This window comes from Ambystoma mexicanum, chromosome 4q (genome assembly GCF_040938575.1).
Source record: "Ambystoma mexicanum isolate Mex_15411 chromosome 4q, UKY_AmexF1_1, whole genome shotgun sequence".
Lineage (NCBI taxonomy): Eukaryota > Metazoa > Chordata > Amphibia > Caudata > Ambystomatidae > Ambystoma > Ambystoma mexicanum.
In genome coordinates this window covers 258,478,167-258,503,428 of record NC_090928.1, presented here as the reverse complement: position 1 = coordinate 258,503,428, position 25,262 = coordinate 258,478,167, and the positions used below count along the sequence as shown (strand labels likewise).

General features: G+C 46.7%; 1 protein-coding gene across 1 annotated transcript in view; it reads right to left on the bottom strand.

Moving 5' to 3' along the window:
• Nucleotides 1–25,262, bottom strand: part of SCCPDH (saccharopine dehydrogenase (putative)) — a 496,773-nt gene that overhangs the window by 70,739 nt on the left and 400,772 nt on the right. Inside the window, exon 10 of the mRNA XM_069607830.1 lies at nucleotides 9,338–9,449. Coding sequence (XP_069463931.1) covers nucleotides 9,338–9,449 — 112 coding nt within the window. The remainder of the gene's footprint in view (nucleotides 1–9,337; nucleotides 9,450–25,262) is intronic.

Here is a 25,262-nt window from a genome sequence, read left to right as displayed (position 1 = left end):
TTTCACCCCATTCAAAAAAGGCGTAAGACAAAGGGCTGAGGAGTTTTGTACTCCTCCCTCACTTCCTGCTCTCAGACAGACTGGAGCCTGGGCGCAGAGTCCAGGGGACTCCCGCCAAAGTTTAAAAAAAATCACACAAAGGAATTTCCCGCCCTGGATGTCATGGGAAGGAACAAGAAACACTAAAATGGCGAAAAAAGAACACAGGGGCCATTTTGGTAAAATGGACACCGTTAGGTCCCTTTACTACAGCTGTGAACACAGCCCGAGGTAAAGGTGCACCAAATTAATACAAGGTATGACTGCCACCAGCCATTGAAGGTAAGCTTGTCACTGTAACAGAATTGTTAAAGTTTTAGTGTGAAAGGGGATACATTGTATCTCCCCAGCACTCCACATAATGTGGGGTGTGCTGGTTTCACTAAAATGTAAAAGGGATCCAAAGATCCTTTCTACCCTTGGGAACTGTATTTCACTCAAGGTTAGCACAAGAAAGTTTAAAGGAGAGCCCCTAGAGCAACCCAGCAACAACAGGCACTTATTGCCAATAAGTTGTTAAAGAGGATAACTTTAAAAAGACTATGGATGGTCTTAAAAATGACACCCATAAAAAAAAGTTAAAGATTATGTGAGTGTGGAAAAAAGTTACCCACTCACTGAGGTATTAATGAAAAATATCCCACTAATGAAGCAAAACGTTCTCGGGTTGAACTAGGAAAGGAGGATTTACGAGTTCTGTGCAAATCGTATCTAACACTGTCCCCAGCATGTCATGTATTGAAGCCTTTGATGGGACACTGGTTTTTCAGAATTCACTTGTTCCAGTCTTCCATATACCTGGGTTGTCCGAGCATTCATCCTCGGGTGCATCAAACCTCAGGTTTTTCAGTATTCACTTGTTCAAGTCACTCAAACAGCTGCGCTCTCAACATTCAGTTTCAGGCCCCTCAGAGACCTGTGGCATGGATCACACACTTCTATCAGGATCCAGGTAGCAAGTAGTGATTCCAGCAAAGTGCCCACCCTGTACAAAGTTACAGCAAAGCGCCCACCCTATACAAAGTTACAGCAAAGTGGCAACTCTGTACAAAGTAACGTTACAGTCTCCCTGTCTCTGCAGAGAGAAGGGAACACATCCTGTTGCCAATCTGCTGCTTCCTCTGTTGGACTACCCAGCATCTTCTAGTGACTTACCAATAGGTTCAATTCTTCCTTGTAATTGGCAGGTCCCGCTAGAATGTTGTATCATGCATCAGGACTGGGATTTTCCCTCTTGTTCCCCCTTTGTCTCTTAAATGCATAACTGGCAACTTCTCTGCATTGCTTAATTGCCATTCTCTTCTCACCTGTTGGCTCCATGGCTATAGCTGTAGCGTGACGCCAGCACCATCTTGGATTCTCGATAGTTGCAATGTTCTGTTTAAGTGTTCCATGTAATCCCAGGCTTGGGGAGTGTACTGCCACAGCTTCGATGCTCGATCGTGCGGTTTGCGTCACTCTGCTTTCTGATTCTCTGCAGTTAAGTTCAAATGTTCACATTATAGTATTTGAGCTCTGTGGGTCCATAAATTGACACAGTCTACTTAATTACAGCCTTCTGTCTTAGACTACAAACAGTGTAGGTATGCATGAAGAGGGTATGGCTGTTTCAAGACATACTCCTAGTTGGGAATTTAAGCCATGGTTGACCTGGGCAGGTTAATACAGCATCTTAGAGTGGATGGCAAGCCGGTAGGATCATGCACCATTAGCCCTCTGGGAGGGACATCAGAAGGCTAGACCAATCCAGTCCCTACCGGGTCTCCTTCCATAAAAGGATGGGGAGTTCTGTCAACTCAGACTCCCCTTTCCTTTCTTTCTGGCTGTTACATTTTCCACCAGGAACCTACTTAAATAGTCCTCATTGCCCTCGTCTTTTCCTCCATGGTGTTGTACCTTATAGGTAAAGGGTTGTAAAGCCAGAAACCATTGCGTTTTTCAGCCTTTTGTGCTTATGTTGTGCAAGCCACACAAGTGAGACATGATCTGTAATTAAAAGTGAATGGTCTCCCATCCAGGTAGCATTTCAGGGTTTCAGTAGCCGACGTTCTGGTCAATGTTTTGAGCTCAATGGTAGCAGAATTACCTTTGCTCTGAAGCAACTTCCTGCTGGTCTACAAAACTGGTGTTCCTCATCTCCTCATTTGGGACAGGATGGCTCCCAAGTCTTTCCAAGAAGCATCCATTTGGAGTTGAAATGGGTGGATTGCAGAGAAACTTTTTAAATGGTCAAAAGCATTATGATATTCCTTTACCAAGGGCAACTGTATATTGATGGTTTTACAGCTTTTCCGTCAGTGGTGCCTCAATGGTTAAAAATGCAGGAATAAGTCGTTTGTAATACCCAATCAAGCCTTGGAAGGCTTTAAGATGTTTCTTTGGGGTTGGCATAGGAGTATTCCTTATGTCTACCAGTTTCTTTCCCTGAAGTTGAATCAAACCACTGCCCAGAAAAACCAAGATACTTCATGCCATTCTGGGCTAAGTGGCACTTGGAGGGATTAAGCTGCGGATTTGCGGCTCTAAGGGCCTGAGCTTTAACAGGTTAATATGATAGACCCGTTCATTATGGCACCTGTTTGATTGTCTCTCTTTGTAGTTAAGGTTATGCACTACTTCTCGCCCTTCGTATGTCGTGTGCCAATTCACCAGCAGTTTGTTCTTAGATGTAGGGAGTAGTATGAGAACGCTATGGTGGGGGGCCTTTTGGTCATAAAGGGCCTTTTGTTTTTGTTGGGTCTTACTAGGGTGTTCTTTTACTAATTCCTGTATAAGGTTATACACAGTCTATTATCCTGGGTGAACTGGACTCGTTTACCACCCTGGTTATCCTGACCTTCACAGCCCTCCCAGACCATGCTGAGCAAGTCCTGGGGTTTCCCTCCCATAAACCTGCTAAAAAGATGAGAAGCTGGTTGAATTCTTCTGGAGTCTTACGCAATGTAAAACAAAGCCCATGGAAGTAAGATGTCCCAATTCTCACCATCCTCGCTAAACAGATTTCTGAAGAGGGCTTTCAGGGTTTTATCAAACCTCCCTACTAAGCTGTCAGCCTGGGATGATACTGATGTTCCAAGGATCAGAATTCCCAGTAGTTCTTTTACCACTCCAATCTGCTTCAACACGCATGTGTTTTGGTCTGTAAGGATTTCCTCTTGGAACCCCAACCTAGAAAAGGAAGGCAATAGAGGTTTTAGAATTTGCTTGGTATTTTGGTCCTTCAGGGAATATCCTTCGGGTATCATGTGGCATAGTGACCTTGACTAAGATGAATCCATTTCCCTGTTCAGGTGGTCCTAAGAGTTCAACTATATCCCTGGCCACCTGTGAAACGGTTACTTCAATAATTGGTAGTGATTGCAAAGAAGGACTTGGGACTGGACTGCTGGAGGTCTTTTGGCATACAGGGCACAAAGGAATGTAGGTCTTAATCAAAGGATGGAGCCCGGTCTAGTAAAAAAGGGGAAAGCCTCGATCTTCCGCTGTGTAATGGGAAAGGGCCCTCCTGATGACTACTCAATGGAAAGGAGTTGAGAAGTAGGGACCCTGAGGATCTGCTCTTTCTGCCCCAGGGATGACTCAGGAAAAGTGAGTCATTCATCTGAACACTTGCACAATTTAGGGAGGGATTCTTAACTCTGTCCTATATGTTAGATAATTGGGGACAGCAGCTCCAAGGGCTTCAGGTGCCAATGTGGAGCCAAAATACCTCTACCGCTCACTGTCTCCTCTAGAGTGATTTCTTCATCCATCATAGGGCAAAGTACATAGGCGCACATCGACTTCACAATTGCCTCCCCGACTCGTATGGTAGTTGTCATAACCATCATTGGCAAGGAATACTTTTACATAGATTTATTTATTGGACATTGGTATTGTGCCTACAGCCGGAAGTGCTTCCAGGCACCATAGGACAAAGTGGGGAAAAGGGGGACGAGGGGACAGGGGAGGATAAAACAAGAACTGTCTGCATGGGCTGAAGGTGTTAAAGCCATATTCCAAGTTGGGGGTTTGAAGGCAGGTATATTCTGAGCAGGCTAATGCCACCTATTAGAGGGGGTTGTGAGACCCCGCTCCATCCACTCTCTGGGAGGCACATCATGCAGAAGGCAGAACAACCTAGTGCATAGCAGCTTGACCCCCCCTCTCACATATAAGGATGGGAGGTTCTGCTAATTCACTACGAGGAGACACTGAAATACTTAACGCAGCATGTTAAGATGAGTTTTCAGAATCAGCCCTTTGGACATATTCTGAGAGGCCACCTTATTCTGATGAACAACGACACACACACACACTGTCTATCCAAATTATCAGGGTAGTGTGTATAAGCAGCAAGGCTTAGACCTGGGAGGGTGAGAAAGATGAAGAATTCAGTTAAGCACACACAGAGTGTTCTAAATACAAGTTAAGCACAATATATAAAAATACGGTTATTTATTTAGGCCTTAGAATGATACTCTTACAGGTAAGTAACACACAAAAGCATTCATTACTAGAATATATACATTTACCTTGGTGTACTCTACTAAGAGCACCAACACTTCACTTTTAAATAGATTTAACTATAGGTTGCAAGCCGATTCAAGTGTAGAAAAGCAAGTGAAAAGAGAAACTTGAGCAGGTAAGTAATCGAATAAAGGAGTAGCAAACGCCATACAAAACCTTAAGTCTTGCCCTAGGTAGAACAGCAGGGGGATGGTCCACAACGACTCCCATGACCCAATAAAAGTATTTTCAGGAGGTTAGGTGTCTCTTTTAGGACAAGTGTTGGCTTGATCCAACAAGTAGCTGCAAGTGTTCCAAAACATAATGACAGTAAGAGGGAAGTCTTTAACAGACCTGTCCAATCAGGACAGCCCCTGCCAAGACAGGCCCAGCCCCCACATCCAGCCACAGACACCGATTTCCACTTGCCTGCGAAAGCTGGAGCTTTCCATGGGAAAGGGCTTCCCATACATTCAAAATCCAGCTATTTCAGGGTAGGAAAAAGCTCAAACTACAAAACGGCCAAAGGACAGGTGAAAATCTTGCGGCACAACCATTTTAGAGTATATGGTACTCTAATTGGCATTAAGCGGTAAAATACAAAAGATCAAGAGACTATTAAAAAGTAAACATGATAAATGTATCCACTGCCACCAGCCCATCATGGACACATCATGCAAGTAACAACAAAGTTGATAAAAAGAAAGTTACAGGGACACAAAGTGTCCCTACCACACTTCACATAAGGTGATTTGTGCAAGAAAAACAAAACTTTACTATTGACAACAGAATTCTCCTGCACTGATGGCCATAGGTATCGATTCGTTTGCCAAAAACAGATAAGATTATCAAGGTAAGTGGAGCAAAAATGCTTCACTTATCTCCAGAAATCGGGAAGGTTTCAAATAATAGCAAAAGGAAGGGTGCCCCATAGAGGTCTATAGAGGGAACCGGACAAAATAATAATCTTTCCTAACAATAGGAAACATAGACCATAACTTTGCGTAGCGCTTTGGAACTAGCAAGTCCTTTCAGTTTACCGTTCTGACTTCTGTGTTGAGCCTTTGTCCTGTAGTTTAAATACCCTAAACCACATTTTACGAGTACAGTTCTTTCTGCATCCAACTCGGCCACTGCAATAGTAGCAACTTTGTCTTTCAGAAAAGCCCCACCAACCAGTGTAGAATCCGCTAAATCATTTTCCTGGCTACCACTAGATCATCCCTAGATGACTTGTACTTGTACTGGGCTTTTAGAAAACACTAGGCTCTGAATAGGGGTTTCCTCTATGAAAGAAGCAGAACATTCTAATACCAGAAGACTGAATAGACACAAAGTGAGTAGACTTTTGATTATATTACTGAAAAGATGGCAAAGTCGGTTTATGAAGGGAGCAGTGTTCAATCGCCAAAGGACGGACCTGAATACCACCCCTGATGTTTCAGGTAATTCAGCGCGAGGCTCTTCAATGCAACGGCAGGAGACCTGGACAAAAATGAGACATTCTTAATGCCCCTCTTTAGTACCAAAATCACTTTGTCCGGCAGCACGGGGGGGGGCAGGGGGGTGGGGGGCTGGAGGTCTGGTAAAGTACTGGTGGTGGTCACAGAAAGCAAATTGGTAGGGCCATTATGTACCTGTGTGCCCAAAAGCTCCGGAACCAACAGTGCATGAACAGTCCCAGAAAGTCCATGTTAGGCAGAAACCTGTGCAGTTCCCTCTGGGACCACTGCAAAAGATTTAGCACTACAGGTGTTTGGCAGTAAACCGACTTGGTAGCAGTCTGTACCACACAGATTCACTTGGTAGCTGTGGTTGAGCAGTCAGACTTCCCTCAAGAAGAGTTAGGCAGTATACAGAGTATTCACAATAGGTCAAAAGAACATAGTAGAACAAGTAAACACTGACCAGGGCTTGGTGTAAAAGAGATATAATTATTTATTTAAAACCACATCTAGAAAAACACACAGGCACTAATGGTAAGCAATTCAAAAACACGGTCACTAAAAGATATACATTCCCTTAGAAGAATATTAGACAAGTCTGGGATAAAGCCCCACTTATTTTCAGACAGCGGTGAGAGCTTAACGTAGATGGCACGCTAATAATTTGTTTTAAAAGGGAGAGAAAAGCAGAGAATAAATTGAAACAGATCCCAACACTTTTTCACGAACACAACAAGAGAGGAAGGCAAAGTAACACCGTGAGTTTAGAGTCAAGTAGGCTGGATCCACTTTAGGAGGATGAAAACAAAATGTGTCCAAGGTCACACGGTTGCAGTGCAGAAAAGTCTTGTAACGGTTCAAAAAGGAGTTGGACCAAAGAAAGGGACCAGTTAGAAGGTCAAGGCGGCCAGCCTAGTCCAGAAGGTTAAGGGATTATTATTACCTTGTAGCAATCTTTAGAAAGGGAGGCCTGGCGGACACGGTACCTTAAAGTGGTGAGAATACTCCAGCGGGGGCAGTTGTTCCTGGCAGCGGATGCAAGTCGGTGCTTCGTCCGGGAGAAGAGAGGATCTCGTCGGGGAGGAAGACAGGAGTCCGTTGCACTGCCAGGGAAGAAACCAGCCACGGAGTTCAGTTAAAAGGAACGGTCCTTTAGTTCGCGGTCCAGTGGTAAGTGGCTATCCGGTTGCCAGGGTGCTTGGCACGGGCAATTCGACCACAAGCCGGTCTGGGGTGCGAAGAGAAGAAGGTAAACTGGTTGTGCCCACCAGTCAGGGGAAGAAGCCTCTCCAGCCGGGAGATCTTCTCTGTCGTCGGGAAGTGGTGAGTCGGTTCCGCAGGGCTCCACCGGTGGTGTCGTCGTGGTAGGTCGGCTCAGCTTCTCCCGCGTCGGATTCTCAGGTCCTGTGGCGACTTCTGAAGTTCCAGTCCCCAAAGCCCTGCTTTTATGCAGCACACCCCCATTCACTCAGCCTAGCTGTCAATCAAACATGCTAAGTGGTGATCCGGCCGGCTCACCACTTGGACCAATTACACAAGAGTGTGACTTGAGTTACCAAGGTAACTCAGTCCAGGGTGCCTAAACTCCCTCCCACACCCCCTGTGGTACCCAGACAGAGTGGCACCACTTTTGGAGGCTTCTGTGGAGAAGCCCGCCAAAAAGTGGAACAAAGGGCTCGACTTGGGTTGGAGTCACAGAAGAGAACACAAACGCCATTTTAGAATCGAGTCCTGGCAAAAAATACCAACCGGCGAATTAATATTAAATAAATAAACCGGCGGTATGTTCGAGGCTATGAGAATTAAATAATTAAAGTTCGTAGCCTCGAACAATGGTAAAATCCCATAGGAATATATTCGCGGTCGAATATAAAAAGTAGTATCCACTGCCACCAGCCAAAACTCGATCAGGGGGGACGGAGACGTGCCCCCTCGACTAACAGACCCCGGGGCAATCGAATTGCCCCGACCAGTACGTCCACAATATGATGGTTTGTACTGGTTTCTGTTAATAATTTGGGACTAGTAAAGCCAATGGTGACTTTACATGCCCTGGGAGACAGTAGTCAGTTCCAGGGTATGGAGTCTATGGTGTGGTGTCACTATGACACCCCTGTGTTACTGCACAGAGGGTGCAGTGTAAACACACATAGAAAAAGAGCACGAGACCCTATGGAGTGTAGGACCCCATAGGCCATAAAACACATTAGCAGTCAAAGGAACACCATAAATCATGTCCAAGAGTGGGAGAAAGAGTCTCACTCTTGGCAGGAGAAAAAAACAAACTCCAGAAATCCAGCAAAGCTGCTGGGGGACTCACTAGGTTAGGAAATTCAGCCTAAAGAGAGAATTCTCCCTAACAGTCCACTAAGTGGTGAGACAGCATTTGGCCACACAGCAACAGAAAAGCCAGCCAAAGCACAGAGCCCAGTACAGATGCATTCTTACCTACAGCACATCAGTTGAGGATGGGTTCCATTAGCATTTCTGGTACCTTTCGACCTGCATATGTTGAAGACAACCTCTAAGGGACTGAGATGCAATTCATGTACATAAGGCACACGACTGCACCAGACGCAGATTTCAGAGGCATCTGGCGCAGGCTCTGCGCGGGTGAGCAGCCAAAAATGTACACATGCACCAGAAGCACGCTTAGAAGTCTGTTACAAGCAGCATGCAAAGCAGGCAGTAAAATGAGGCATAGTTCAGATATGTTAGCTAAACCCCCCAAAAAGCAATTGAATGAAGTTTTTTTTATTTGAAAATTCAAAAAGGGCACTAGGCAAACGCCCCACACACCTATAAGAAAAACGTACCAACTGTTGAAATGCAACCTGGAAGGACGGAACAGAAAAACTCACCCACATCAACAAAACAAAGGATGCAGCAAGCAGTTTTCCAACCTGACTACTAGGCAGGAAAGAAAGGGCTGGACCAGTGGGGCAGGCAAGAAGGGACCAGGGTACATAAGGTGAGGCTCACATACAGAAATTCCAAATTGTATAGGTTCATTTTGCGGCACGTTTAGAGTACTTTTCCAGCTTGACTTGCTGAAGGAGCTTACTTCCCCTTAAGTCGGGAAGGTGGGGGAGAGCTTGGCTGTAAGAGTATGTGGCCCCGAAGTGGACATAAATAGCTCATTATTTCAGTATACATTTCAATATTGGACAATTGAAAATACTGCATTCTTTTATGAACCATATACAAGTCCATTCCAAGTACCAGTCTTTTATACCCTTATTTCTGTCATAAAAACAAGTCTTTACAAGTGGCTTTTATTATATTTGCCAATTACATTCCCTCTATTCATATACATGACCCAAACAGAAACACAAAACTTTATAGTAATAATGACAGTGCAGTACCTGGTCCTGTCACTTGTGTACAGATTTTGACATTTGGTTTTCCTTGTTCTGGACTCTGGCCTTCACTGTATCCTTCACCAAAAAAGGTCATTTCGAAGGACGACCCTTCCATCTGAAAACATACATAAAAACCATCAGGACATACTTTGTCAAAATTCACCATTTACTAATAACATAATAAATCAGACTGATCTTATTTTATTAGCCCTATTTCTTGGGTGACTAGTTCTCCTTCAGAAACAGTACTAACATTTAATTGCTATAGCAAGATTTAGTCGGCAAGATGCCCACAGAGAACAAGAATTACCAGGCTTAGGGAGAGGCTGACAGGCTGTGGAGTAAGACTGCAGGACCAGCATAGATGGTTCCACATGAGACACTTGCCTTGCATGTAGATGGGACCGAGCTAGTGTGACCCGCTTGGAAACGCTAAGATGTCTGGCTGCTGAATAGGGCCAATTAAACCCAAGACGCACAATTCCAGCACACCCTCCATATGATGGCTGCCCATTGAGCCTGGGCCGCCAGGAGATACTGAGAGCGGTGGTGGTTGGTCCTGCTGGAAGACAGAAGATGTTGGGTGCCCTGTTTGACATCCAGGTGATGAGAAAGAGTTTTGCCTCCTTTGGAGGGGCAGTATACAGAATAGGCTGCGGCTGGATACTAGAGGGCTGCAGTGCAATAGATGGCAGCGGAGCGCTTCGGCTGTTGTGGAGTGACTGACACCTACACCAGGTGCAGTACAGGAACCTAGGAGAGTGGGCATTGTGATGAATCACCCAATGTCGTCACTTCTTCTTTCCATGAGGCCAGGGAGGTGAGGTTGCTACCCCAGAGTCCCCCCTGGTGGTGGTACTCAGTGGGTGGGTCTCATGGGGAGGGGAACCCCGTATGGGATTAGTGACAACCTGGAGAAAACGCAGTATACCAGCTACTCACCCGACCCTACCCCCCCCCACCCCTTCCTACATCCTACACACACCTCTCCATGTGTTATTGTCACCATTCCATCACCCAGTACAGAGACGAGGAAGACCTCTAGTGACCAACATCATCACCGGACATCATCACCGGATCAGTACTGTGACAAGGAGGTGCAGAGTACCTCCCAGAACCACTTTGCCCATTCTAGTGATTCTCGACAGCCGATTCGACAAAGCCCAGCTAAAAGCGAGGAAAGGCCTTGACGGTGTCAAGCCTGTACTGGAGAAACCGCAGGATGGTGTACGCTCAGGGAAGGAGAGAGGTAGACTGGGGTGTCGAGAAAGATGGCAGTCTCTTGTCAAGCTGGTCTGGTGTGCGGAGCCAGTGCACGAATAGCAAGGAAGACTATGCTGACCTCCCTGAAGGTTGGCACACGTGGATGAATGGTCCAACGTGACAAGAAAGAAAGAAGCAGGGACGGCAGAGCCGCCATCGCCCAGAGACGAAAGAAGGAAGCTGTGCAAGCCAATGGTTGATGGCAAGTGTACGAGACGACCTGGACCATCACGGACCACGAAATAAGGTACGCTGATGGACGGGGAGGATCCAGGGCCCCAGTGGTGTGGCAGAGACAACCTGAGGGAGCAAGTAAAAATAAACCACGTGATTGGGTCTGGGACCCTGATGATGTCAAGAGACATTAGAAAACTAAAACGAGATACCACTTGGCAGAACAGAAAACCAAGTCTGTATGTAAACCATAAATAGAACTGTGAGAAATACCGATGAAGACAGTACTTGACAGGGGAGTAAACCAAGTCTGTATGTGAACCATTAAGAGAACTGTGAGAGAAAGACCAACAAAGATAGTGTTGGGGAGATTTATAATTGTTATGCTTCATCCCCTCTCCTAGTGAGACTCCCACCACTTTCTGCTGGACTTTTGGACCTTTCTCTTTAATCCTGAATGAGTGGAGACTTTTTCCACTCATTAATTCTTCTGGAACTCTATCTTACCTATTTAAGGCATCTGTATTTTGCTATTACAGCACAGAGCTCCTTATGGACTTATTGCTGGGGACAATTTGGGCCTTCCTTAGAGATTATTTTTCTTATCCTAGAGTAACTACAGTTCTTAAGGATACTAAGTATCTCCCCTAAAGCTTTATAATCTTAGAGATTGGCACACACCACCTTAGGTGGAGTGCCAGCGGGATAACCAGTATGCCCCTTCTCTCTGCTCCTGTGACTTTTTAGTCGCATAAACAACATTCTAGGTATGTCCATAGCCTCGGTAGTACTCAATGGGAGCACGCAAGTACTAATTTGGGGGCTTCCTTCTTTTTGTAACATTCCTAGCGTGGCTGTTATTATAGTCCTTCTACCATTCTTGGAGGGGGTGGCCGGTGTATGCGTTTTGCCTTTGGCTGGAACCATTGGGTGTCCCCGCCTAAGCTCCAGTGTGCCTGGGCAGGCAGGAAGTGGGGGAGGTGTTTTCCACCCCCCCCTGTCCTTTGTCTGCCAGAGTGTCTGAATAGAACCGATTGGACAGCTAAATGCCGCTTTCAGTAAACTGCTAGAGAGATTGCAGAGGAGTGAGTGCTGGAACTGTATAAAAGGTGAGGCTCCTGGGATGAAAAGCAAGAACCACTGGAAACTGAAGTAACCGATGAAGACGACCAGTGACGCCTGTAGACCCTTTGCAACAGTTTGAAGCAAGCACTGCTGTCATTACCCAGTTTTCTATGTGACAGAGGAACTCTGAAGAGGATGACTCCTTCCTTTTGACTGGTGTGAACAATCAGTCCTGAACTTTGATTTGAGCCATCTGCTGAAGTCCTGTGAGTTTCCAGAGCTGTGGAAGCCCAATACCACGAGACCTGCTGCCCATTTCGAAAGTGCATCGTCATGCAAAGGCCAAATCCGCCCGAGTCTTTGCTAAGTCCTCAAGGACCCTCCAGACACACAATCCAGCTCGTCCAAACCACCTCAGAGTGTGGGAGTGCAGGAACCGAAGAAGATGGACCAGGGAAAACTGCGTCCTTTGTTGGTGTTGCAGAAAAGGCATCAAAACCGCAGAGTGACCAGAGAAGTTGATGAAAGCCGTTCCAGAGGTTCTCGCTCGAGACTGCTGCTGAGAGATCCCGTCCATCAGACCAAGGAATGTGGAGGTCGGGTCCTGAGCTGCAACATTGTGGAGTATCCAGCCACGAACACATTCTTCTAACCAAAGGTACTGTGGTGAAAAGGTATTGGTCAATTATTTAGAGAAAGTCGCTCCAGAGCATTGGAGTGCACATAGAGGTGTCCAGGGTAATCCCCCCCCCTTTACCTCCAACTCAAGGTGCTGCTTGTGTCCATTTAGCAAGTCCTTTTCACAGGGTCTCCGACGTTGGTTAAGCCGTCTTCCATCTTCCTTCCTAGAGACTAGAAAGTATCCACAGGAACTTTTGATTTCTTTTGCTTTGCAAGACTTTAAGCCTCTCCCACCTGACTTGTAGCTAGGGTTGCGTTTTGGACTTGAAACGACTTGCTGTGCCTCGAAACTGCCCCTAGAACAAGAAGCTCTGCTAAGATAAGACTAACAGTTGTTCTTCCCAAAAATCACTATATTATATGTGTATGCTGACTAAATGCAATGAACAAGTTACTTCTAACCTTGTAACGTTCTTTCGACGGGATGTTCCTCCGACGTATTCCTCATCTTAGATATCTCCTTCCAGCTCTGCTGGCCTCGGAAAATTTTTCTCTAGAGGGCGCTGCGCGTCGACGTCCTCCGAGTCGATGTCCCTCGACAGCCGCCGTATCGACGTCATCCTGCCTATAAAGGCCGCGCGCAGCGTCCGTTGCTCAGTTCCGTTTTGTAGCCCACAATAATTCTTTCTGGACAAGACTAATCACCCTGAAGGAGCGTAAGCTGCAACAACAAGGGAAGCAGAATTGCGGGGATGGATGGGAGGGTCGATGAGGAATACGTCGGAGGAACATCCCGTCGAAAGAACGTTACAAGGTAAGAAGTAACTTGTTCTTCAAAGGGATTGTGTCCTCCGACGTATTCCTCATCTTAGATAGGCTCCCATAGCAGTATTCTATTATTGGAGGAGGGAGTACTGACTTCATGCTGTCTTCTATTGATGAATAGAATGCAGTACAGCCCTTCCAAAACTAGTCTCTTGACTGGAGGAGGAATCCAAGTTGTAAAATCGTGTAAAGGTATGGACAGACGACCATGTAGCAGCCGCGCAGATGTCTTTAACCGGCACACCTCTTTTGAGGGCCGATGAAGCTGCAATACCTCTGGTCGAATGAGCCCTAAGGTTTTGAGGGGGCTCTTTCCCTGCCAGTTTATAACATTCCAGAATGACTAGAATGATCCATCTGGAAATTGTCTGCTTAGTTATTGGTAACCCCAGCTTGTGACCTGTGTAACCTAAAAACAGCTGGTCTGCCTGTCTTATCCTGGCTAGTCTACTGATGTAAAAACTTAAAGCCCTTCTAGGGTCTAGCCTGTGTAACCTCTCTTCCTCTTTCCCCGGATGAGGAGGAGGATAGAAAGATGGTAGGGTAATCTTCTGAGTGATATGGAATTCAGAAACCACCTTTGGGAGGAAATTAGGCTTCACTTGCAGGACAACTTTGTCTTTGTGAAAGATCGTATGAGGGGGTTTACAAGAAAGAGCTTGGAATTCGCTCACCCTTCTAGCAGATGTAAGTGCTATTAATAAAACAGTTTTAAGGGTAAGGAATCTTAACAAACAAGAATGGAGTGGTTCGAAAGGTGTGCCCATCAGGAAAGTTAGGACTAAGTTTAAATCCCATAGGGGAACTTGGAATGGTCTTGGGGGATAAACATTGGTTAACCCCTTTAGAAACTGTATTACCAAGGGTAACTTGAAAATAGGATGTTTCTTCCGCAGTGCGCTTAAAGATGGATAGCGCTGCGAGATAGCCCTTAATGGTGCCAACTTGAAGGCCTGAATTCGCCAAATATAGTAGGAAGGACAAAACCATTGGTGTACCACATGAAAAAGGGTCGATATTCTGTTCTCTACACCAGCTGCAAAATCTGTTCCAACGGCAGCGGTATAAAGACTTTGTTGCTGGCCTCCTTGCCGAAAGCAACACCTCCATAACATCATCAGGGAGGTCCCAATCCTTGTACCTCAGCCTTTCAGAAGCCAAGCGTGAAGGTTGAGGGTTTTGATGTCTGGATGGAGAACCCGACCTCCCTTCTGTGAGAGTAGGTTCTCTGAGTGGAATTCGAATTGGAGGGCAGATGGACAAGTCTAGAAGGTCCGGGTACCACGTTCTCCTGGCCTAATCTGGGGCAATTAGGATCATAGTCCTCCGGAATCTTCTCAACCTCCTGATCATTTGAGGAATGACAGGGACCGGTGGGAACGCGTACAGAAGCGGAAACTCCCAGTCCACTATGAACGCGTCTCCCAGAGCTCCTCTCGGGGGAAATTCCCTTGAGCAGAACAGATCGCATTTCCTGTTGAGGCTGGTGGCGAACAGATCCACCTGAGGGGTTCCCCAAAGGGCGAAGATCTCTTGAAGGACTTCCTGAGCTAGCTCCCACTCGTGGGAGACTGTGCTCTGCCTGCTCAGAGCGTCCGCTGTCAAGTTCTTCTCTCTGGCTAGGTGAACTGCCGATAGAGAGATTCCTTCTTGGATTGCCCAAAACCAGAGCTGCATCGCCTCTCTGCACAGGGGTAGTGATCCTATGCCTCCTCTTTTGTTGAGGTAATGCATGGCCACCGTGTTGTCCGTCATTATCAGGACGTTTTTCCCTTGTACAGCTGGCAGGAACGCCTTCAGCGCAAGTCTGATGGCTCTCAGCTCTAACAGGTTGATATGTACTCTGGACTCCGATGGAGACCAACGACCTCTGATGGTCAAGTCGTTGGCGTGGGCTCCCCACCCCGTGAGTGAGGCATCCGTGACTACTGTTATCTCCGGCCAGGGTTGCCAAAACAGTTCTCCTTTCAGAATGTTCTCCTGACAGGCCCACCACTGAAGGTCTCGAGCCACCCTGTCGGGAACCTGAAGAAGATCTGTCATTCTCCCTGAGAATTGTGACCACTGAGTCCTCAGTGCCCACTGGAGGGATCTCATTCTCAGGCGAGCCTCTGGCACTAGGAAAATGCAGGATGCCATGAGGCCTAGCAACCTCAAAAAGTCGAAGGCTGGGAGACGTTGGGCATCTTGGAACTTGGTAACCATCTGTAGAATATCTTGAGCCCTCACCTCTGGTGGCGGGGCTTTTCCCAGGGAAGTGTCCAGGATCGCTCCTATGAACTGGAGTCTCTGCGATGGTATCATTTGTGACTTCTTTAAATTGAGGGAGAAGCCCAGTTTGTGAAGGGAGTGGCACAAGTGATTTAGCTGGATCTGAGCTTGTTCCGAAGAAACAGCCCTGATCAACCAAATGTCCAGGTAGGGGTAGACGTGAATCCCTTCCCTCCTTAGACTTGCCGCCACTACCGACATTAACTTGGTGAAGACCCTCGGGCGGAGGTCAGCCCAAATGGCAGCACTCGAAATTGATAGTGAGAGTTGCCAATTGCGAACCCCAGGTATTTCCTGTGTTTGAGATGGATAGGCACATGGAAATAAGCGTCCTGAAGGTCCAGAGATACCAACCATTCCTGGAACTAAAGGGTCTGGAGGATCTGAGAAAGAGTGACCATCTTGAATTTGTCTTTCCTGAGGAATTTGTTCAATTCTCGCAAGTCCAAGATGGGTCTCAGTCCTCCGTCTTTCTATGGAATGAGAAAGTAAGGGGAGTACCAGCCCTTGTTCCTCTCCGCTACAGGTACCGGTTCTATGGCACCTTTCTCTAGCAGGTCCAAAATTTCCTGCAAGAGCAGCGGATCTGGAGCTTTCTGAGAGCTGATCCCCGGTGGATGACTGAGGTATGCGTAGGAAAGGCAGGCAGTAACCTTGGGCAACTGTTTCCAATGCCCAAGCATCTGACGTGATAGCCTGCCATACCGCCAGATGTTGAGTCAACCTGCCTCCTACAGGTGTCCTGTGAGGGAAGTCCTCAGAGTGGTTTTGGGGCGGCTGATGCAGATGGTAAAGAGGCACCTGCTGTTGCTGCGGCTTTTGAATATCTACCCCGTCCACCTCGGGTAGTTCTTCTTTGTCCCCTTTGAGCCGGTCGTCCTCTACCTCTTCCGAATGCGGAGTAGAAGCGAAAGGACTTGCCCCTCGCAGAGGTTCCTGTGGGACGAAAAGGTGTCTGACGGATTGCAGCGCCTAGGGATTTTGCTGCTGCTTTTGAAGTTTGCAGTTTCTCTAAACTGTCATCCGCCTTTTTCCCGAACAAAGAAGAGCCATCGAATGGCATGTTCAAGAGCCTGGCTTGCACATCTGGGGCAAAACCAGACTTTCTCAACCAAGCAAATCTCCTGGTTGTTGTACTTGCCGCCATTGCTCTGCTGATACTGTCAGCCGAATCAATGCCCGTCTGGAGGGATTCGCACATAGCGTCTTTACCGTCCTGTATGATATTCAGGGACGCCTCCCTTTCTTCTCCCTCCGGGATGCAGTCAGCCACTGTAGAAGCACACTCCCAAAGTGTATGGCTGAATCTAGCAAGGGTGCAAGTAGCATTAACAGATTTTAACGCCATGCTACATGCCGAAAAAAACTTTCTTTGCCATAGCATCATATTTTTTATCGTCCCTGTCCTGTGGGACGGTAGGATAAGCCGTCTTGACATCGGTAGAAGATGCTGCCTGTACCACCAGACTTTCTGGGGATGGGTGTTTTGACAAAAACTCCGGGTCTGTAGAGGATACCCTGTATTTTGTAGACCGTTTTTTATTTACTGCCGGGACGACATCTGGGGTTTCCCAGTTCGTCATAATCTTCCTCTGAAGAGCTTTATGAAAAGGCACCACAGGATCCTCCTGTGGGCCTTTGTCAAGAATATCCGTGAGGTCATCTTGTTGGAAAGATTGTGAAGGTACAGACCACCCCATAAACTCTGTGATCCTGGCCATTAAGGCTCTATAGGGGGTTTCAGTGTGCTCCCCTGGGTCTGGCCTAGCAAACTCCACCTCAGGGGAAGTGTCTAACCCGTTTGCCTCATGTAAGGAATCATGAAGATCCTTTAACCTGCGTTCTTCAGAGGAAAATTCCTCTCTAATTGGGGTTACAGGTCCCTGCAACTCAAATGTGTCTTCCTGTTCAGACAATTCACCCTCTTCCATAATTGAGAACATAGTTCTCAATTGTTCTGAACTCATAAAGGGTGTAAACCCCATTTCCAAGGCAGAGGGTGCCGAACTTGTCATAATCGGCCTCGAAAACGTCGATGTCGTCGACGCCGAAGGCTTGGAGCGTGGCGTCAAAAACAAAGGCGGAGGCCTCGATGACCTCGACAGAATTGGGACCTCGGTGTCGACGGAACCTTCGTCGACGGAACCTTCGAGGAAGGTTTGGAGGTCATAGTCCTACTCGAGGGTTCGAGACGCGCTCGAGAGGTTTCCTTCGCCGGGTACTGCGACTCGCAGTGTTTTTGACCTTCGGGTCTTTCGACCAGAGCATCGCTCTCGGCAGTCTTCGAGGGGGTCGAGGCCGCTTTCTCGAAGATGCTCATCATATTTTTGCGGAATTCCTCCCATTCAGCCCGGGAACTATGTTTTGTGGGGCAAGGGATTCTCTTTGGCGAAACAGAGGAAGAGGAAGACGGAGAAGGGGATCTTCGACGTCTCCTCTTCGAGTGCTTCGATCTCGAGGAGTGATGGGACCCACTCCGAGACCTGGAGCGCGAATGGTGACGAGGAGACGAATGTCTCGACTTCGTCGACGAAGAAGAAGAAGCTTTAAAAGTCTTACCTTTCTCCAGCTTCCCCCTACGCTCCTTCAGGGCCTTAGCTGTCATGGACATACAGTCCTCGCACTCCGAACAATGGTGTTCCGCTCCCAAACACCACAGACAAACTCTGTGAGGGTCAGTCAGCGACATCTTTTTCCCACAATCTCTGCATTTTTTGAAGCCGGATCGAGGAGTTGTTGGTTCCGACGAAGAAGCCATCGAGTACGGATCGAATAACTCGAGGTAAATAGGTTTAACCTAACAAAACTGAGCAACGGTATTCCGAGGCACTGAGTAAGTGCGGAAAAACGGAACTGAGCAACGGACGCTGCGCGCGGCCTTTATAGGCAGGATGACGTCGATACGGCAGCTGTCGAGGGACATCGACTCGGAGGACGTCGACGCGCAGCGGCCTCTAGAGAAACATTTTCCGAGGCCAGCAGAGCTGGAAGGAGATATCTAAGATGAGGAATACGTCGGAGGACACAATCCCTTCCAATACTGTATTACTTTGTGGGTGCGCACTATTACCGATAATACAGTAGACCTGTCAAACTCATGCTCGTTCAGCAACTATCAACTAAGACGTGGCCTTTTGAAAGTAGTGTAAAGTATACCTAGGCGTGTTGGTTTATTGTGCTAGTATTTAAAAGTGACTCTTGTAAATATATTAAACCTATATTTTAATATAAATGTATGTGTAAGTGTTTCTTTTATGTGCATTACTAAATAGGTTCAGTGTACTTACCTACAGTTTACATCTTCCTATTAAGATAAACCGGACTGCTCTGCCTCTCTACCAAGGTCTCGGAGTAGTACAGACTGATGCTAAGAGTTGGGGATGTACAAACCACTGGATAGCTTACTAACGTCTTTCCTCCAAGTGGGAGTTTAGTAAAACTCACCTAACAGACAGTACTTGGCAGGGGAATAAACCAAGTCTGTATGTGAGAACAAGAAACCCTAAAGAGAACCTGGGTCTGGGACCCCAACACAGCTTGGAGAAGCATCCAAGCCACTCTTCTTCTTTGCAGTGCCTGATAAGAGGAAACCAGGTCTGCCAATCAGGGTCAAGCACCCATCACGGCTTGGAAGAGCATCCACGTCACTTCATGGTCACAGTGCCTGGTGGAAAAGAACCATATCTGCAGCCAGGGTCGGGGACCCCAAAGAGAACAAGCCTGAGAAGGACCAGTTGGGAAACTTTGACATCTCCCGACCAACTGGTGAACTGTGTCATGAAGCCAGAATGAGGCTGGGGATACATTCCCTGGCAGTTGAGCAACTGTACCAGAAGCCTGAGGAAGGCTGCGGAGGGGAAATATTCCCCTAACACTTGATAAGCACAGAACTGTCTTTGTCCAGGGGAAGGGATTCAATCCTCAGGGCTACGAAGATCTCCTTTTTATTTACTTTAACTTAGAGTGTGAGGGACAGAGTTAGGATTCTGACATTGGGCATTGGACTTTTTTCTTTGGACATCCTGACTGGAACAATATTTATTTTGGTTGAGGCAGGGAAACCTGAAGTTAGGGCAAGATAGGGTTTTCTTTTCATTTTCTCACATTAATAAAAGTGTATGCCAATCACAATAAACACCATGCAAAACCGAGAGTTGGGGTGCCCTTGTAGGACAAGCAGCTGGGCACTCAAGTTGGGTCAACAAAAAGTGAATAAGTGCTGCTAATTAATGATACTCCAAATCCTTTAGTAATGCAATGTTTATGAAGTATTAAACTCCGGGTCTGGACTTCAAGTGATCCCGATCACATAATTTTGTGCACAAGTAGTCAATATCTGAAAAAAAACACACCATAACGCTTTGCAAAAAATAGTAAATAGTAATTATTGTTGTCCTGTGTTCAAACAATAAAAAAACAAATCATGGTAAATCTCTAGTGTACAGTCCACTTCAACGAACGCACAAAGTACAAAATAGCCCCACTGGGGGCTGAAGTTTCTTGAAACAAGTAAACAGAACCCCACCTAAGTTTGAAGAAAAAGAAATGTGAATTAAAGTGTAAACAGAAACCCAGTGTAAAAAGAAAATGCATGACTCCAGAGTTGGTCACGTATAGTGAAAAAGGCAAAGTGAAAGAAAAGACAGATTCTAACAAACTATCAATCTGATGAAACAAATGACTGATGAAACTTAAGCTAACATATTTCTGCCTCTTGTTACTAATCAAAAGATATGATTATCAATTTCCAATATTTCTTAAAGCACCGAATGTATCATGATCCGAGTCGAAAAACAAGTCTCTTATTTCTAGATGAACAAAAGATAACAACTCCTGCACTGGAGAGTTCATAACAGTTTGGTTCATGAAGAAGAGCCCTCATTGGGTCTGCCTACACGTGCAGGGGATGGACCACAGACTGAAAAAAGGAACTATTTCTCCTAGAGACTAGAACTCTGGAGGAAAGTCTGGTGGTCCACGCAAACCTCTGGTTGTTTCCTAAACCCGGGAACCACTAGATTCCTCCCCTTGCTGGAAAACACGTTTCGGTGGTTGGTGTATCCAATATGGCCACCTTCGTCGGGGCAGAATTGAAGGACCCTATGGGGAAAATGAGGAATTGAGTAATTATTCAATACGTGGTGTTGTAGGTACATGAATACAATGATTGATATACATGCTGTGGTTATGAGTAATAATACGAAAAAGAAAGTCCCTGCTCAGGCAGAAAGATTCTTACCGTGAGGGGGGAAAAGCAGCCTTTGAAACTAAAGGTTGTTGCTGCAGGATTGTACCTACGATGCCGCCATGGCCGAGACAGTGCAACCAGTACTCCTATCGTCACACGGATGAACCATTAAGAGTTGCAGGGAGGACAAATGAATGAATAAATCCCTGAAAGACAGCACAAAAAGGGTATACCGAGTTGTGTGTGCCTTCTTGCGTTTCTAGTTTCCCAAACTTGAGAGGGGATGGCAGTGTGCCTATAGTATTTTCACCGGGACTCACCGTGCCTGTATCCCTTTGAGGTGCAGCTCTGGTCTTTACGGGAGAGGGGTCACTGATCCTACCCTCTATCCTTTTTTATATCTTCATTTGTCTTCGTTTCTCGTGCAGAAGGAATATATCTGTGAGGAGACCTAAGAATGACAGGATTCCCTAATTATGCTCATATAGGATTTGCACAGCCCCTTTCTATACATCTGCTTAAAGGATATTGACGATATATTTGTAAACCTGAACCTCTGTTTGGTTTGTTCCTATGCCCGACTTGTGCAGCAGACTTCTTCGGAGGGGCGTAGACTGGCGTGTCACAATATTCTGAAACTCACTCCGCTGCTTCAGGAGCCTGTGCTTCGGTGCTATGGGTCGACGCCTGCGTGCGTAACCGAAGTCATAGCTGGGAGCCCCAGGGAGTTGCTCGGCAAACAAGCTCTGCAGCAAGGTAGTCTGTGTGACGTAAGGCAAGTGTGGGCCCAGCCAATCCACTTAGTGTATTGGGAGGGTGTGTGTAGGCATGCATCTTAGGCTGACTAATGAAGCAGCCCCTGGTGCCTGGAAAAATGGATTCCAGTATCCAGTGGATGGGGTTAAAAAAATGCATCGTTTTTCTTAATGAGATGTTTGCGTGGCAGCTGACCCCGATCTTTTTTCACATGCAATGTTGCCGTTTTTGTTGAGTGCTGCTTCCCTTCATGCTTAGTGCTGGAACCGGAGGATTGTGAATGCAAGTGTGTGTATAGTGAGGCGTGACCATATGATCAAATCGGTTCTGACTGTGCAGCCGTTGATTCGCAGATACGTTTGAGGGGAACCTGTCCCTTTCCAAATCTTGTTTTGCAGGTGTGGCGCTACTCAGGTACATGGTATTGACTCAATCCGGAACTGGAGAGTGCCCACCGAGATAGTGTGCTGGTAGTCAATGCTCGCTGAGTGGTCCAGGAAGACTAAATGACTGTTGGGCTACAATTTGTATTGCTACTGAATGTGTTGTGTGAAACTTGTTCAGAGTCACATTCTTGTTCCCTGGTCCCCAGGGTGAGGCTCCATCCATGGCTGACTATTGTGAGAACAGATCAGATCCACGAACAGCTTCTTATGTGCAAAGTGGTATGTATTGATCATTGAGGCCTCTGTCCATACTGTCCAATCTAAGGATCCATCTGCTCTCTAAATTCAGTAGATGTGGTGTCCCTGGCCCTGCCTTGACTTTCTCTATAACTCTGTCAGAGTCTTACCTCTGCACCCTTACAGTATGTAGAACGCTCATGGCTGCGTAAGCGTTGGTCCCGCTGTGAGTGCGCGATTGTGCGGACCACACAAAGGGTCTGTCTGGAACGGTAGCATTAAGAGAGGCAAATGTTCAGCTTAGGAGGTCTGGCTAGAGACATTGGAGATCCTGCAGTCAGAATCTACACTCAAGTGTACGCCAATAGATCCACAGAGGGTGGTGGGGGGGTGGCTCCCCCTGCTGCAGTGTCTGTGTAACATAGCAAAAGCTGGAAGGAGCTAGGATTTCGGAGTGGGTGCTATCGGACCCCCTGATCCCTCCTTTTAACAATATAGTGCGTAGGACCTAGTGATGCAGGACCCCAAGACAAAAGGGGGACAGAAAAGGTCCATAATTAACTCCTTTGCGACCAAGAGGGTCAGGGGGGGCAGAAGGAGTCCTCTGACTATGGCGGGGGAGCGGATGGCAGATGCGAAGGCTCAAACGCCAGATCAGGAAGACAGTTTGTGCAGCGACAGCGGCCCTGAGCACCTCGGCTAAAACAAGATCGATGAGGTGAAAATTTATGTCAGGCTCCTGCGGCAGGACATGCTCTCGTTGTCTGAGCGGGTGACTAACACTGAGGCGCGGCTCTCTGAAAATGTAGCTACAACGGAGACCCTGGTGGTGGAAGACCAGACCTGAAGGCCGGGAGAAAAGTTCTGGAGCTGCAGGAAGAAGTGAAGTCCAGATGTAATGACATCCGTGTCCTGGGTTTTCTAGAAGGAGAAGAAGGGAACGACCAGACACGGTACATTGAGAATATGCTCCTACAGGAGATTAAAGTCAGCAATCCTAGGACTTTACGGGAGAAAGAGCGCACCACTCACTGGTGCAACGTCCAATGCTGTACGCTCCCCCAAGACCCATTATAGCGCAAATACTTAATTTCAGAGACAGGGAAGTGATCCTTCGATCCTCCAGGGACAGGGGCGCTATAGGGCACGGATCTTCAAAGCTGGCGATTTATCTGGACTATACACCATTTTTCCAGAAGAAGCGCAATATGCATTTCCGAACTAAGAGAGACTACAACATCTGGTCTTAAATACATGTTAATATATCCAGTGAAACTAAAATTGCTTCATAAAGGAAATCCCTATATTTTTGAAAGCCCGGACGAAGCAAATGGGTGGTTGAACAATAATGTAATCTCGACAGGATCCCCGGAAAGCAGCAAGGAGAAACCGAAGACTTGAAATGGGCTCACATCACATGAGCATAACATGTTGGGTATTGCAGATCTGAAATGTTGTCTAAAGGGGTCTCCAACTCCTTAGTACACATTGGTTGATACTACATACTTTTTCCCCTCGAGAGTACTATGCTGACTCTCACGGGCAAAAATTGGCTGGTTAGATTGGGCGCGAGTGACTAGAAACCCTGAGGTTTAGGTAATTTTAAAAGGGATGCCTATGTTCTTGGTGCCCCACCGCCTGCTGGTCTTTGAGTAGGTTGGCTCTGAAGATGCAGGTCGCCTCGAATGGTACAGAGCCGAATGGTTATTCTAATGGTTTTGCTTTGTTCCTTTAGTTTCACTTTTTTTTTCCAGGGAAATGATGTTGCGCGCAAAAGGAAGAGAATGTTCTTAAAGCGACTTGAGGGGCATGACGGGAGGAGGGGCACGATGGGAGGTGGAGGGGACTGGGAGGGGGGGGGATGGCGGGAGGGAGCTTTGGTGTGTCTCATAATGGGCCGAATAAGAAATTTGAGGTAGGAGAGGGACAGGGTCCAAGAAGAAGGCCACCCAAAATAAAATGGCAACTCTCAAGGTTATGATGTGGAACGTCAGAGGCATGAGTAACCTGCAGAGGAATAGGATTAACTTATATATGCGCAGGAAGAGGATTGCGATAGCTCTCCTACAGGAAACGCACCTTACAAGAGAAGAACAAGATAAGATTGTTGCCAGGTGGGCAGGAGTGGGATACAGATCTATCTATTCAACATATGCAGGGAGGGGTTGAGGGGGGAGTTTCTGGTGTGGATCGCCGGCTTCATCCGCTTTAAATTGATGATGCCGAATTAGATGGAGGGTCGGCTAGTTGTCATCCATGGCTATACTGAAAATAGGGAAATAAGTATTGTTAACTTGTATTCCCCCAACCATGCAGCATCTTATTTTTTTCGTTTATTATATAGTACGCTAACAGACCTAGGGGGGACTTTCTGGATTTGGGGACGTGATTTCAATTGTACATTAAATCCATCGATGGATAGCTCATTTCATAAGCATGTGAAACCTTTGGAAGCTGCCAAAACCCTTAATACCATAATTAGCAATTTATCTTTGGTAGATGTTTGGCAGGCTATTAACACAGATAGACAAGGTTATTCTTATTACACAGCTACACATAAAGTACATAGCAGGATCGATTAACCGTTTTCTGAAAGGGACCATTAAGATGAGTTTTTCAGGATGGCTACATGGGCAGATCGATATCTGATCACTCCCCTCCAATTGTTAACTGGGCCCTGGAGAGATTGAAATCGCTGATACTAATGTGCCGTATGCCAGCAGAGGCCTAGACAGAAGGAAGCTTACAGACACTTGGAGGACACCATAGTGGAGTTCTTTGAAAATAATGTGCGGAGTGTAGATAGATTGAGAACCATATGGGAAGCACTTACATTAGTTGTAAGGGGACAAGATAAGATGGAAAGTAGCAATGCCGAGATTGGAAGGAAATGACGTCCCAGATGACTCTAGACAGTCAAAATTAGTAAACCGTAGACTGCAGTGTGTAGCGGTGTGGGAGCAACTTAGGAAGTTTGAATACAGTGTTTGTGTGCCCCCCAAAAGGCACGGCGAGAGAGACAAATCAGGTAGACTTGGCGTGGCTCTACAGGAACAAGCGACGGACACGTGCGATTACAAAGATTGAGGACGAATGTGGGGTGAGCTGACACAGTTTTAAATAAATGAAAACTTCAGCACGT